The sequence below is a fragment of the Peromyscus californicus genome, unplaced genomic scaffold, assembly GCF_007827085.1.
Source record: "Peromyscus californicus insignis strain IS unplaced genomic scaffold, ASM782708v3 Scaffold_24__1_contigs__length_46423439, whole genome shotgun sequence".
Lineage (NCBI taxonomy): Eukaryota > Metazoa > Chordata > Mammalia > Rodentia > Cricetidae > Peromyscus > Peromyscus californicus.
The window spans coordinates 22905197-22921992 of record NW_026294535.1 but is presented as its reverse complement, the minus strand read 5'-3'; the positions used below and the strand labels follow the sequence as shown (position 1 = coordinate 22921992).

The 16796-nt window shown below is 38.4% G+C and overlaps 1 protein-coding gene across 1 annotated transcript in view; it reads left to right on the top strand.

Annotated features, from left to right (window-relative positions):
- Tmtc2 (transmembrane O-mannosyltransferase targeting cadherins 2) overlaps window positions 1-16796 on the top strand; it is a 412694-nt gene that overhangs the window by 336730 nt on the left and 59168 nt on the right. Inside the window, exon 11 of the mRNA XM_052753250.1 lies at window positions 12788-12851. Coding sequence (XP_052609210.1) covers window positions 12788-12851 — 64 coding nt within the window. The remainder of the gene's footprint in view (window positions 1-12787; window positions 12852-16796) is intronic.

Here is a 16796-nt window from a genome sequence, read left to right as displayed (position 1 = left end):
GATCTCAATGTCCCTCGCCTGCAGAATCCCTCCTGTCTCTCATTGATTGGATTCCCAGAGCTCAGCCTGGCGCCTGGCCATGGATCTCTGTATATGCCTCCATCGGTCAGTGGACAAAGGCTCTATGATGATAGTTAGGGTATTTGCTAGACTGGTCACCAGAGTAGACCAGTACAGGTTACCAGAGTACAGGCTCTGGACCACGGCCAGCAGCCCAAGGTGGTGTCATCCTTGTGGGTTCCTGAGAGCCTCCCCAGAACCCTGCCTCTTCCTTTCCCATGATGTCCTCATCTATCATGGTATCTCCCTCCCTGTCCTCCCACTCTGTCCCTGTTCCAACTTGACCCTCCCATTTCCCTATGTTCTCATTCCCCACTCCTTGCCCTCTGCCACCCACACACACACCCAGTCCGCTCATGTAGATCTCATCCACTTCTCCTTCGCTGGGTCATCCATGTGTCCCTCCTAGGGTCTTTCCCTGTTAGCTAGCCTCTCTGGAGCTGTGGGTTGCTGTCTGGCTATCCCTTCCCTCACATCTGGTATCCACTTACGAGTGAGTCCATACTATGATTGTCCTTCTGAGTCTAGGTTACCTCACTCAAGATGATATTTTCTAGTTCCATCCATTTGACTGCAAATTTCTTGATATCATTGTTTTTTACTGCTGAGTAGTATTCTGTTGTGTATATGTGCCACATTTTCTTTATCCATTCTTCAGTTGAGGGGCATCTAGGTTGTTTCCAGATTCTTGCTATTACAAAAAATGCTGATGTGAACATCTTAGAACATGTGTCCTTGTGGTAAGATTGAGCATTCCTTGGGTATATGCCCAAGAGTGGTATAGCTCATTCTTGAGGAAGACTTATTCCCAATTTTCTGAGAAACTGCCATACTGATTTCCAGAATGGCTGTACAAGTTTGCATTCCCACTAACAGTGGAGGAGTGTTCCCCTTGCTCCACATCCTCTTCAACATAAGCTGTCTTCAGTGTTTTTGATCTTAGCCATTCTGATAGATATAAGATGATATCTCAGAGTTGTTTTGATTTGCATTTCCCTGATGACTAAGGATGTTGAGCAATTCTTTAAATGTCTTTCAGCCATTTGAGCTTCTTCTGTTGAGAATTCTCTGTTAAGTTCTGTAGGTCATTTTTTTAATTGGATTGTTCAATATTTTGAAGTCTAGCTTTTTGAGTTCTTTGTATATTTTTTATATCAGCCCTCTGTCAGATGTGGGGTTGGTGAAGATCTTTTCCCATTCTGTAGACTGCAGTTTTGTCTTATTGATGGTGTCCTTTGCTCTACAAGATCTTCTCAGTTTCAGGAGGTCCCATTTATTAATCATTGCTCTCAGTGTCTGTGCTACTGGTGTTATATTTAGGAAGTGGTCTCCAGTGTCAATTCGTTCAAGACTAATTCCTACTTTCTCTTCTATCAAGTTCAGTGTAACTGGATTTATGTTGAGGTCTTTGATCCACTTGGACTTGAGTTTTGTGTATGGTCACATATATGTATCTATTTGAAATCTTCTGCATGTTGACATCGTTATGCCAGCACCATTTGTTAAAGATGCTTTCTTTTTTCCACGGTACAGTTTTGACTTATTTGTTGAGAATCATATGTTCATAGGTGTGTGGATTAATATCAGGGTCTTCAATTTGATTCCATTGGTCCACATGTCCTTTTTTTATGCCAGTACCAAGCTGTTTTTTATTGCTACAGCTCTATAGTAGAGTTTGAGGTCAGGGATCATGATGCCTCCAGAGGTTGCTTTATTATACAGGATTCTTTTAGCTATCCTAGGTTTTTTCTTTTTCCATATCAAGTTCAGTATTTTTCTTTCCAAGTCTGTGAAGAATTGTGTTGGGATTTTGATGGGGATTGCATTGAATCTGTAGATTGCTTTTGATAAGATTGCCATTTTTACCATGTTTATTCTACCTATCCATGAGCATGGGAAATCTTTCCATTTTCTGATATCTTCTTCAATTTCTTACTTCAGAGACTTAAAGTTTTTATTATATAGGTCTTTCACTTGCTTAGTTAGAGTTACCCCAATGTATTTTATATTATTTGTGGCTATTGTAAAGGGTGATGTTTCTCTGATTTCTTTCTCAGCCCATTTATCATTTGTATATAGGAGGGCTACTTTTTTTGAGTTGTATCCTGCCACCTTACTGAAGGAGTTTATCAGCTGTAAGAGTTCCCTGGTAGAATTTTTGGGGTCACTAATGTATACTATCATATCGTCTACAAATAGTGAAAGTTTGACTTCTTCCTTTTCAATTTGTATCCACTTGATCTCCTTTTGTTGTCTTATTGCTCTAGCTAGAACTTCAAGTACTATGTTGAATAAGTATGGGGAGAGTGGACAGCCATGTCTTGTTCCTGATTTTTGGTGGAATCGCTTTGAGTTTCTTTCCATTTAACTTGATGTTGGCTGTTGGCTTGCTGTAATTTGCCTTTATTATGTTTAGATATGTTCCTTATATTCCTGATCTCTCTAGAACCTTTATCATGAAGGGGTATTGGATTTTGTCAAAGGCTTTTTTCAGCATCCAATGAGATGATCATGTGGTTTTTTTTTCTTTCAGTTTGTTTATATGATGAATTACATTGACTGATTTTCATATGTTGAACCATCCCTACATCCCTGGGATGAAGCCTACCTGGTCATGGTGGATAATTTTTTGATGTGTTCCTGGATTCGGTTAGCCAGTATTTTATTGAGTATTTTTGCATCAATGTTCATGTGTGAGGTTGGTCTGTAATTCTCTTTCTTTGTTGCCTCTTTGTGTGGTTTGGATATCAGGGTGATGTAGCCTCATAAAAGGAATTTGGTAATTTTCCTTCTGTTTCTGTTGTGTGGAACAATTTGAAGAGTATTGGTATTAGCTCTTCCTTAAAAGTGTGGTAGAATTCTGCTCTGAAACCATCTGGTCCTGGCCTTTTTTTTTTGGTTGGGAGACTTAATGCCCATTTTTATTTCCTTAGGGGTTATTGGTCTATTTAAATAGTTTATCTGGTCTTGATTTAACTTTGTTATGGGGTTCCTATCCAGAAAATCATCCATTTCTTTCAGATTTTCCAATTTTGTGGAGTACATGTTTTTGAAGTATGACCTGTTGATTCTCTGGATTTCCTTGTTGTCTATTGTTATGTCTCCCTTTTCATTTCTGATTTTGTTAATTTGGATGTTCTCTCTCTCTGCTTTTTGGTTAATTTGGATAAGGGCTTGTCTATCTTGTTGATTTTCTCAAAGAGCCAACTCTTTGTTTCATTGATTCTTTGTATTGTTCTCTTTGTTTGTATTTTATTGATTTCAGCCCTCAATTTGACTATTTCCTGGTGCTTGTTTCTCCTAGATGAGTTTGCTTCTTCTTGTTCTAGAGCTTTCGGTTGTGCTGTTAAGTCACTAGTGTGAGATTTCTCCAACTTCTTTATGTGGGCATTTAGAGCTATGAATTTTCTTAGTACTGCTTTCATAGTGTCCCATAAGTTTCGGTATGTTGTACATTCCTTTTCATTGAATTCTAGGAAATCTTTAATTCCTTTCTTTATTTCTTCCTTGCCCCATTGATGATTCAATTGGGCATTATTCAGTTTCCATGAGATTGTAGGCTTTCGGTAATTTTTGTTGTTGTTGAAATCTAACTTTAAGCCATGGTCGTCTGATAAGATACAAGAGGTTATTTCAAATTTTTTGTATCTGTTGAGATTTGCTTTGTGACCAAACATGTGGTTGATTTTGGAGAGGGTTCCATGGGGTGCTGAAAAGAAGGTATATTCTTTTGTGTTAGGGTGGAATATTTTGTAGATATCTGTTAAGTCCATTTGAGTCATAATGTCTGTTAGTTCTCTTATTGCTCTGTTAAGTGTCTGGCAGACCTGTCCATTGGTGAGAGTGGGGTGTTGAAGTCTCCCACTACTAGTGTATGGGGTTTGATGTGTGATTTAAGCTTTAGTAATGTTTCTTTTACAGATGTAGTTGTCCTTGTATTCGGGGCATAAATATTCAGAATTGAAACTTCATCTTGTCGGATTTTCCCTGTGATAAATGTGTAATGTCCTTCCCAATCTCTTTCAATTAATTTTAGTTTGAAGTCTATTTTATTAGATATTAGGATAGCTACACCAGCTTGCTTCTTAAATCCATTTGCTTGGAAATCTTTTCCCAGCCTTTTATTCTGAGGTAGTATCTGTCTTTGAAGTTGAGGTGTGTTTCTTGTATGCAGCAAATGGATGGATCTTGTTTTCGTATCCATTCTGTTAACCTGTGTATTTTTATAGGTGAATTGAGACCATTGATATTGATATTAATTACCAGTTATTGTTAATTCCTTTTATTTTTTGATGGTAGTGTTGTATGTTTCCCTTCTTTGGTATTTGTTGGTGTGGTACTGTCTCTTGCCTATGTTTTCATGGGTGTATCTAACTTCCTTAGGTTGGATTTTTCCTTCAAGTGCTTTCTGTAGGGCTGGGTTTGTGGAAAGATATTGTTTAAATCTGGTTTTATCATGGGATATTTTGTTTACTCCGTCTATGTTGGTTGAGAGTTTTGCTGGGTATAGTAGTCTGGGTTGGCATCCATGGTCTTTTAGTGTCTGCATAACATCTGTCCAGGACCTTCTGGCTTTTAGAGTCTCCATTGAGAAGTCAGGTTTTATTCTTATGGGTCTGCCTTTATATATAACTTGGCCTTTTTCCTTTGCAGCTCTTAATATTTTTTCTTTATTCTGTATGTTTAGTGGTTTGATTATTATGTGGCAAGGGGAGTTTTGTTTGTTTCTTTGTTTGTTTGTTCTTGTTTTTGTTTTTCTATTTGGTGTTCTGTAACCTTCTTGTATCTTTATAGGCATTTCCTTCTTTAGGTTGGAAAAGTTTTCTTCTATGATTTTGTTGAATATATTTTCTGTAACTTTGAGTTGGTATTCTTCTCCTTCTTCTATCCCTGCTATTCTTAGGTTTGGTCTTTTCATGGTATCCCAAATTTCCTGGACATTTTGGGTCATGACTTTGTTGACTTTAGTGTTTTCTTTGACTGATGAATCTATTTCCTCTACTGTATCTTCAACACCAGAGATCTGCTCTTCCATCTCTTGCATTCTGTTGGTTATGCTTTCATCTGTAGTTCCTGTTTGTTTTCTCAGATTTTCCACTTCCAGCATTACCTAAGTTTGTGTCTTCTTTATTGTTTCAATTTCAGATTTCAAATCTTGAGCTATTTCCTTCATTTGTTTAATTGCTTTCTCTTGGCTTTCAAGGGATTTACTAATTGCTTCCCATTTTTTGTTGGACTTTTCCTCTAATTCTTTAAGGGAATTTTTCATTTCCTCTTTAAAGATTTCTATCATCTTCTTAAGGTCCTTTTTAAGGTCCATTTTTTCTATTTCTTCTGTGTTGGGAGGTTTTTTGTTGTTGAGTGTATTTTTGCACTGGCGTCTACCCATCTCTTTCTCCACTTGGTGTAAGAGGTGTCTGTGTCTGAGGGAGGTTCTCTCTCTCTGATTGATATGCTTGGTCCAGTGGGAGCTCTTGGTATAGTTGGTGCTTATGAGCTGTTTGTCTCAGGGAGAAGCTCTTAGTCCAATTGGCCCTGTGGGCCCTGTCTCAGGGAGTGGTTGTAATCTTGGCATGCAGGTGGATGGGTAGGGTGGGGCTTGTGGGTTACAAGGTCTGGTGAGGGATGGTGATAGTCTGACCTGTCTGCAGTAGGTCTGCCTGCTGACTGGCCTGAAACTGGGACTGCAATGGGTAGTGGTGTAGGGGCACAGGGTTGTGCCCCTGGGCCCAAACCCTAGGGGCTGGGGTATTCAGGTTTGAGGATAAAGACTCACCTCTTTGTCTAGTCAGGTGCTGGCGGTCTCTGTCTCCGATAACAGTTCTTAAGCCTGTTTTTAAAATATATTTTTCTATTACAAAGTAACAGAGAGCAATTAAAGATAGAAAATATGTATGTATTTTTGCTGATGTAAGTTTTATAGTCGTATATATAAAATGGAATTCTGCAGTGTTCAAATTATGAACTTTGTGACCTTTTTATCTTTTATTGCTGTGCAGCTAGAGTCTCACTTATGACAGAAAAATGACTCCAAAAACTTAAAAAATAATCACCTTAGCTCACCATTTAATGGGAATTCAGTTACTCAGTAGTCTAGTTGATGGATAACACCTGGATTTTCTTCTAGTCCTTTTAACAGTTTTGGTCTCAAGAGGCAGAGGTGGTGTGGAGGGTGGGGAATGCTCAATATATGTGAACAGAGATTGTTAATGAGTAGGGAGCCTCCATCTGAATTTCCCCTTCATTGTGTCTGCCATTAGTTTAGTTGTTATTTCTTTGCTCTCTAGTCGTGTGTCTTAACACACAGATGATTTCAAGACTGAGGGAGTTGCCCATCTGGGCCCTGTGTAGTTTCTGGAGGAGTGATTTTCTTTCTCATCATCCCCTTCATTATTTGCTTTGTGTGTTGTAGCCAGAATGAAAGGCTGTCTGCATCTGGCCTGGGAGACATGATAGAGTCAACTATTTTCACTTTACTTTGAGTATTGTACTTGTAGAGAGACATGTGAGAGATGATGACTCCTCTCTATATCTAACCATGATCCCCTAAAATGAAAGATTAATAAAAGTATCTGGTACTATTTTTTTTATTTTCCCTTATGTTTAAATCAGTGGTAATAATAGCAATTACTTCATGGCCTTCTAGATATTAGATAAAATTATAAATTAATGGATAGAAGTTGTATACTGTTTGTCACATAAAAGAAATAATGAGTAAAGAATGACCATACTCATGTAAGAAAAGTATGTATTTTCAGCTACTTTAAATGGATGTGTATTAACAGTCTGGACATTTAAGTCTTGCAACCCATCCCTAACAATTTTATTTTGAAGGTGTATGACAGTATTTAATAGACTCCCTGAAGCACAGAACAGAATATGCTTATTTCTTCACCTTTTAAATGCTGATTAATTATTTAGTCATTTTTGCAATTAGGACTTAGTAAGTATTCCAAGGAGTTCTCTTTCAGAGGGGAGTATAAAATATAACCACAAAATAACATGGACTTCGAACACTTCCACATGAGTTTCCTCTCTTGTCCAGAGAATAAATCAGGAATATAAATGACCATTCTATGCCTAGAACTGACATATTCCTTCCCATGGTTTTCCATGTGCTGTCATAAATACCTTCTGATTAGTAATAAAAAAAAAGACTTTTGAATAATAGAAGCAAAGTTCTACAGTGGAAATTCATTTTACATGTTTATGACATATATAATAAATTCTGATTTTTCATTTCCTTTAGAATGTTATCAGCTGTAATTCTAGCTTAAATTAACTCTTCTAAATATTCCCTTTGAGCATTAACCCACTGTATTAGTTAATTTTTTATTGCTGTGTGCCTGATAAAAAAAAGCCACTCAAAGGAGATAAAGTTTACTTTGGCTTGCAGTTTGAAGAGTTACCATCCATCATGGCTGGGAAGGCATAGCCTGGCAGGCGTTTGTGATGCTAGGCACACACACTGTCTCTACAGTGTGGAAGCAGAGAACTGATGGGAAGTTCTTCAGTAAGAGGAATGTTCAATGCCCTTCCCAGGACTTACCACCTCCAGAAAGTCTGCTCCTCACAAAGGTTCCTCAGCCTTCTGGACCACTGGGGAACCAAGTATTCACACACATAAGCCTATGGGAAAACATTTCATATTTATACACAGCTAACCACTGAAAACTCTTATGACTTAAAAGCTTATCATTGTTTTTAAAATTTAGTTGCTTGATATCTTAGGAACATTTTGTCTAATGGATACCCCAGGTTCTCCTTTGATCAGGATCTGCCTTACGAGTTGAAGACTGTAAAGAACTGTTAGTAGTGCCCATTCTTTCTATACTTTATATCTATTGTTTGATCTCACTTCAGAGCAACGTACTTCCTTGTAGTATCAAGTTCCTCTAATTTCCTACCTCCATGCTTTTTATATCCCTCTGGAGAAAACCCTTCCAGGGCATGACCTGAAGAATTCTGGTTCAAATTTCCAAATGAATCTGAACCAAAGCTAATCTGCAATTTGATGGAGGGCACCTTCATTAACTATCCTAGTGAGGCAAGTTTTACTGTTTCGTACCAGACTTAGGTACTTTTCTTGACATATTGAGGTTGAACTTTGACATTTATGGGAATATAAACTGCAGTGGCACATTGTAACACACCGCTAGTCTAGCAGAGCCTTGGCTCATGGTTTACTTTCTTTAAAACTTCCATTAAACATAGTAGAGTTTCTGATTATTTTTCCTTCAAACATTAGCAAGATATACCTGATTCTCCAGAGAGATGTTTTCTTTAGTTATTCCTATAATTTATAGTTATGCATGGGGCATATCTTTATGCTTTTTATTTGTCTTGACCAAAGTACAAATTCAATTTAACAAGTGAGGCTGATTGGCTTTGTTTTACAACCTGACTCTGGTTCTCTAATTGAGAGACTTGACTCATGTGTTCTGTTTGGTTCCTCTTTCTTTGTCTTCTTGCTGTCTCAGAAGTTTTGTAACATTACAGCTTTAAGAGTACACTGTCCCTTCCCACTTTTTTTCCGTGTGTATGTGTGTGTGTGTGTGTGTGTGTGTGTGTGTGTGTGTGTGTGTGTGCTTCCTGTATATACATGTATGCATGCATGTTGCATATGTTTGGGGGAACACATGTATGTATGCAGGTGCACATGTGTGTACATATGTATAAAGGCTAGAGGCTAAAGTTGGGTGCCTTCCTCAACTAGCTTCTCTATATTGAGGCAAGGTATCTTACTTGAATTCAGAGCTCACTAATTTGACTAGTCTAGTTAGCCAGTTTTTCTGAAGATCTTCCCCACCTCCTCATTTTTGCTGGCTGAGGTAACAAGCAGGCTGCCGTGTGCACCTGGCATTCATGTGGGTTCTGGGAATCCAGATTCACATCCCCATGCCTGTACAGTAACCCTTTGCCTGCTGCGCCCGTTCCCTAAGAACACTATTCCCTTTTAAAGCGGACCCGTAGCCATTTAGTGTTATTGTCCTACCACTTTTAATATGTCATCTGAAATTAAACTTGGCATTTTCCCATAGCTTTTAATCTGTAGTCACCTATATATTTACCAGATAGCAGCTCGCTTGAAGAGTTTCTTATATCTTGTTTTTTGTTTTTTGTTTTTTTGGTTTTTTTTTTTTTTTTTTTTTTTTTTGGTTTTTCGTGACAGGGTTTCTCTGTGTAGCTTTGCGCCTTTCCTGGGACTCACTTGGTAGTCCAGGCTGGCCTCGAACTCACAGAGATCCGCCTGGCTCTGCCTCCCGAGTGCTGGGATTAAAGGCGTGCTGCCATCTGGGCAGGTCTTCTGAAGCAGCATGGTCAAAGGGAAAAGAAAAGAACATTATGTTTTGATGACAAGCTGACATTTGCTGTCCCCCTGCTGGCAAGTTGACTGAACCTTGTCTTTGGTGACAGTCAACACACATGTTTATCCATTAGATTCACTGTGAATTCTGTTTCTATGATAGTTGTGCTACTCCTGGGCTCGACTACCAGCAAGAAAACTACCTCTGGTTATAAAGGCGACTAAAGAATCCCCTACTGGGGCTAGACAGATTTTCTGCGTATCATGTGGAAGAGCCTAGTTCAATAACCAGTACAACTCCTCCCTGAAAAAAATATGTCTATGGACTGGAAGTTTAAATTAACAAAATACAGTCTAAACCCAGTGGCTACGAACCGTGCTAAACTATTATATGATTGTAATTGTTTGTAGGAAAAGTGCGGACTAGACGTAGCCTCATTTCTTGCACCACTGTGAGTGAATGCTGGCTATCTCTTCATTTTTCTTTTTATTTACATTTTTTCTTCAGTTTCATTTTAATTTCTAAATTAAAATTTCAAGTGGGAGCATCCAGTTACCTGAGATTAGGTCACATGCCCACACTGGTGACCAGACAGCAAGGAGAGAAATATTCTGAGTTCTTCATGGTGCATGAGCATGTGTGTACATGCTTGCATGTGTGCATATGGGCATGTGTGTGTGTATAACACAAATCGTTAAACAGTCTGATTAATAAAGAACCCAGAGCCAGATATTGGTGTGAAAGCTGAAAGAGCAGAGGGATAGAACAAGCCAGCCACAAGTTCTTACTGCTAGGAAATCCTCAGCCTAAGAGAGCTACTTCCTGTATACCCACACCTATATACCTTTCTGTGCCCTGCCATCTCATTTCCTCTTTCTGCCCAGCTCTATCACTTCCTATCTGTCTGTACAGACCTCCAGACATCTATGGCTAACTAGTACTGGAATTAAATGTGTGTGCCACCATGCTGGGCTCTATTCCCAGTGTGGCCTTGAACTCACAGAGATCCAGATGAATTTCTGCCTCTCGAATGCTAGGATTAAAGTGTAGTTGGAAGTTTTCCTATGTCCTGGCCGGCCAGTGATCAGGACAGATCTTTCCCACTCACGTCCCCCAAGTAGACACACAGAGGCTTATATTAATTATAACTGTTCAACCATTAGCTCAGGCTCATTACTGACTAGCTCTTACACTTAAATTAACCCATAATTCTTATCTATGTTTACCCACATGGCTTGGTACCTTTTCTCAGTTCTGCCTTGTCATCTTGCTTCCTCTGTGTCTGACTGGCGAATCCTGACTCAGCCCTTCCTCTTCCCAGAATTCTCCTTGTCTGTTTGCCCTGTCTATACTTCCTGCCTGGCTACTGGCCAATCAGCATTTTATTTATCAGCCAATCAGAGCAACACATTCGCAGCATAATGAACGACATCCCACAGCATATCTCCTTTTCTGTCTAACCAAAAAGGAAAGTTTTAACTTTAACATAATAGAACAGTTATCAAACAGGAATTACAATATCTAGTCCATTTGTATTTGGCAAAAATCGAGAAAATATTCTATCTATCCTATATTTATGAGTCTAAAGTTTCATATCTAATTTATCTTTTATTATAACCAAGGAAAATTATAGTCATAACTATTTAATCTTCAACTACATCAAAGACCTCAGAAGGATATAATATTACCTAAGTAAACAGGAAGAACTTTGTAAGCAACTTCCAAAATTCTAGAATGACAGAGACAGCTGGCTGCCTGCCAGTCACTCAAAGTTCCTCTGCAACGTTGGGGCATCCATCTTCAGCTCATAGGTTTAGAGTCTCTCAGTCACTTCTTCCTGTGTCCTGTAGAATGTCTGGCAGTTTCTTCTGTGAAGCAGGAACCTGAAGGACCTTGCAAAGTTCAGTGGTCACCTTCCTATGGGTCCTGCATGTCCAGTTTATACAACATTAAAGGCATATGCTACCACTGACTGACCTCTATGTTTAACATAGTAGCTGGCTTCATCCTCAGATCCCCAGGCAAGCTTTATTTGTTAGATCACACATAAAATATCACCGTGTGTGTGGGGGGGGTGTGAAGGCACATGTGTGTGTTTGTATGTGTGTGCATGTGTTTGGAGAGAGAGAGAGAGAGAAAGAGAGAGAGAGAAATAGAGAGGAAGCCGAATGACTTTCTACTCAGAAATATATTCACATACAGTGTGTACATATATGCATGCCCATGTTGCCCATGTGTATGTGCAAGTGCCCATGTGCACACAGGCAGAAGCCCAAGGAAGACATCAGGTGCCATCATCTATCACTTTCCACCTCAGTGTTTGAGACAGGGTCTCTTACCAAACCTGGAGCTCACTTCTTAGCTGTACTGACCAGCAAGCATACATCATCCTCCTATGCCTGCCTCCCATGCTGGGAATACAGACATGCACTATCACACCACATGGGTATGTGGGTGCCAGGAACATGAATTTGGGTCCTCATGATCTCACAGCAAGCACTTTACTTACTGAGCCATCTCCAAAGCCCAAAGTTCTTTGTTTTTAAAATGTTATTAATTTTAATTAGCATCAAACACTTGGCCTCATGATGTTTTCATACATATATCATTATATTTTACTCATACTCATTCCTGGAACCACCATCCCCATCTCTCTACTTGCATAATTCTGTTTCTGTTTCTATGTCTCATGTTTGTGTGTGTGTGTGTGTGTGTGTGTGAGAGAGAGAGAGAGAGACAGAGACAGAGACAGAGACAGAAAGAGATAGAGACAGAGACAGACAGAGAGAGAGCATGTAAAATGAATATATAATTTCTTAAATCTTGCAAATGTTCACTATGTTTATTTTTAAAATGCATAGCTAGGGGCTGAAAAGATGGTGGTTTTAAGTGTTTATTGCTTTTGCAAATGACCCAAGTTAATGTCCCAACACCAATGTCCTACATCGCATAACTGCCTTAACTCCAGGTCCAAGGAATCCAACACCCTCCTCTGGATTCTGTGAGAACCTGCAAGCACATGGTGCACATAAACTTATACAGATACACATATATATGTATAAATACATTTTTAAATCAACACCTAAATATTTTGACAATTGACTTTTTAAATCTTTTTTGGGGTTATCATTTTGTAACTGGAGAATCTTTATGTATTATTTGAGTTATCTTGAAGAGGAAATTACCTTTTCCTATGACAAACATGTAAATATTAATTACCAACACATATCCAATGGGCTTATGCTAGGATACCATTTGTAGTACTTTAAAATAATAGTAAGTTCATTTCAGACTTTTTTATGGGAACTTACTGTTTAGTCAGTGTGGTTGTAATTTTTTTTAAGTTACTGTCGTTCTGCTCCTCAATGCCTCAATTTTAAAATACATGATAGAATTTTATTTTATTTTTCCTTTGACAGACAAGCTAGCCTCAATGAAGCAGCTGAGAAATATTATGATCTGGCAGCAAGACTGAGACCTAATGTAAGTACTTTCCCAGTGGGCACCGCTGTTGAAGGCTTGGTCCTAGAGCGTTCAGTGGTAATTGTCATTTATGCCGCCTTGTTTCATCTTTTCCTCCCAGGTGTCTCAGTTTCAATGTCCACTGTACAGCCCCTCTAATCATACACCATCCATGTGGTTCAAGTTTCTTTGTCTTCCCCAGGAATTTCTCTCCCCACCTTTGTAGATCGCCATTAACTTTCATTATTGAATACAGGTTTGATCGTTGATAGATATCTTTTATTTTGGTGAATCTTCAAATTAGCTCTATGAAAGCTTCGGTTGTTCCTCTAATGATAAATACTTACTGTTTGTCTTCCACCGCATTTGAACCTTCAGCCATGTACCTATTTCATATTCTAAAGTCCTCATTTTTCATAACTTGGCATTGCAAGTTTATCAATGATGTTTTCATTACAAGTTTTCCCTGGGTACTCTCACTTCCAGAAAGTAAGATGGATATAAATTAGATCATTACTGTTGGAATAGAATTACTATTTATAAAAAGCCAAGAGCTGCTCTTACAGCAGCCTGACGAGCAGGATTTTTCGCAGCCCTGAATTCCTGTACTGACCATTTGTTCTCATATACATTCTGCACCACTGTCCAACAGCAAAAATTTCTCTCCTGCTCTTCAAATATAGACCATGCATTTGAGAAATGCAATTTTCATACTGTAATGAAAATATATGTGTGGGTGCAATACAAATACTAGAATCAGTCTAGTTTCTTTATAGTGTTGCATCTTTTGGGCAAATACATATAAATGGGCCGCTTTGAGAAGGAGGCAGAGATTCCAGATCATGAAGTATATTAGGGAAAGAGTATATTCAATTAATTGATATAGTGCTGTGACTCCTGTGGAGCTGCAGTCTTGTGAGAGTGGAGACCTATGAGGAACCAGAGTGTGTTTCTTGCTTTGTTTTCCCCATAAGATTTAACTATAATGAGCTGAACCATGTATATAAATATCAAGTTTCACTTATAGTAATATATTATCATATAAACAGGAATATGTTGAGGCCTCATAACAAAAGAAAGATTAGCATAACAAAAGCATACACGTTCATCTAAGATTTTATCACAAAGGAATCTTCAGCAATGAAGACCCAAAGAAGGAGAGGGAAGGTTTGCATGGTTTTTGTTTGTTTGTTTTTTTATGGCCATTGGTGTTCAAATACAACTGGCAGACTGAGGAGTATGATGCAGATGTAATAGGTGAAGGGGACTGCAGCAGGTTCAGAAGTGATGGATGGAGGGAACTCTGGCAAGGACCAGTTGCTCAGATTCTATGTCCCATCACCAGAGATAAAGATATAAATGTCTGCCTTAGCACCTCCTTCACAGGAGAGAACAAGGAAAGGCCATAGGACCACTGTGCTTCTGTACTCTTCCCAGCTCTCTTTATCTCAGTTTTCCAAGAATCCATGTTTTGCCACAGCTGTTCTGAACCACTGCACATAGTTATGAGATAACTGAGGAACTGGCAAGCTGTTTACAACAGGAGGAAATAATCCTAATGGCAGGAGCAATGACAGCTAGAGTTTATTGTGCGTTCATTTGTTACTCTCTTTGCTAGATAGTTCATCAGAATTTGTTTATTGTAACTCGCAGCTGCGTTTGTGGTCTCAACGGTGCTGAAGGGTGGAGAAGTTAATGCTTCACCTGGCAGCACAACTTTACAGAGTCACTTTGTCATTTAGCCTACTGTCTGCAAAGAAAGAAAGCTTAATGAATTTCAAAGGGGGCTGGTGGAGGGGAGGCTGTACCACAAGAGGAAATATACATCATTTATCTGGCAAACCAGCACAGCAGTCAACTTGTTTACTTATTTTGCATGTTTACTGAACATCAAGTACTATGTTAGGCACTGGACACAGAGCCTCCCTATCGAGAACTGAGTATCTGAGCAGAAGAGAAGGAAGAAATAAGGAAACTATATAATCTCTCAGGCAGTGATGTGTGTTTAGAGGAAAATGAAGCAGTGTGGGGGTTAGGAATGCAACAGAACAAAAACGTTGTAAATGTTGGAGTGTGACACCCCCATGTAGTTTTAAAAACAGAAATGTTAAGTCTTAAACCTGCAGTGGCATAAAGGCAAGCAACAGAGAGGTTCGTTTTCCTTCTCCATTTGTGTTGATCAATGTAGTAAAACATATATAAACTTCATGATCATTAAGATGAGGTCACTTTCATTTTTCCTGTGTGATTGGGTGAATGATGGTCTTTACCACAGAATAATAGAATAGGGAAAAACAAGTGTCTGAGCTTAATGAGCCTCTAAAACAGAAAAAGGCATCTAGGTACCACAGACTGCAGGCCTGACTTATGGGGTTGCTTTTTTTTTAAATGACTAGGCAAATCATAAAATCGATATTTAATCTCCAATGCAGAGCCTCTTTTCCAAGAGACCCCCAATTATTTCATCCCAAATGTGCTACAGACTGCTTTTGAAAATGCATTTTATTCAAATGATCCTTTCCATATCTGGGAAGAGTGCTTTTTATGGGCTTTGCTATAAAGTTCATATTAAACAAAAAGTTAATTGTATTATAATTAATTGGTCAACACATGTGCATTTTTTCCCAATGAATTTTCTAATCATTTGGGTTTTCAGTTGATACTCTAGTGTACATAAAGTGTCACTGAGGCCAGAATGATGGAATCACAAGCCATGCCAATATTATATTTCTTTTCTGAAACAGAGAACTATTTGAGCAACTTAATCCTGCATTTGATCTAAATCAAAGCACCTGCCTAACATTTATCTTGCTGCTCATTCCCTTTGTTCATAAAAGCTTTCTTGTCCTTGCCATACTTAATTGAACAAATGCCGTTGTCAGTTACCTGATTATATGAGAAGAGAGCTAATGGATATCAATTCTCCTTGCCTATTTAAATAGTTTCACTTGCTGTTCTTTTTTAGTTTACTCATCTACACACTCAGCAAGTCTTACTCTTACTTTATGTCATCGAGTTTCTCTTCTGTTTGCTTACATAAATACCATTGCCACTGTATTATTCATCAGGATGCTGTATGAGGGTGGCTGAAAATCTAACAGTGCTTATGTGAAGTAGTCATAACTGTGCAACATAAAGTGGGTGGCTTGTGTGATGACTATTATTATCACCATGTTTACAATGTTATTGATGGGGATGGAGAGATGTTTCAGTGATTAAGGACATAACTTCACCTCCTAACCGCCACTTTAATAAAACCTCTAACTCCAGTTCCAGGGATGCCCTCTTCTGGCCTCCATGGGCACTGTGCTCATGTATACAACCCCCACTGTCCCCAACCTCCACATGTTCACATAATTTAAAATAAAATCTTTTTTAAGATTTTTTTTTATTTCTGGGGTATACTTATATCTTAATAAAGTAGGATTTCACTTCTTTTAATATTTCATGTATTTTTTATTATACAAAAGCATATTGGTCTACAGAATTTATTTTGAGGTGAATTGACCTTTTGTAGTGTAGCCTTAGTGACAAAGTGGTAGAATAATGAAAGAGGACTAGCTGATTAGGAGTGGGATATAGTTTTATATTTTGCATTGTCTGCCTCAGCAGTGTTCACTCTGTTGCCTTATTGAAGGGCATAAGTAGAGAAATGTGATTGTTGACAGCACACATCATAGGTATATTTATTACAGCATGGCACACTTCATCTTAAAATTTTATTCTATTGACATTGTGGGGAAATTGCTCTAAAAGTAGATTATATCAAAGCATTTTTACAGTCAGAAAGGGTTTTATTGGTGTTATATTTTAGGTTTTGTTAGTTTTCATTTTTATAAGTTAAGTTGAGCCTTGTATTGAATTAACTAACTCTGTGTCAGTCCTTCTCCATCTACCTCCCCCAATCCATTTATGCACATCAAAAACTGCTGACTCTCAAGAACTAGAGGGAACATTTAAAGACAA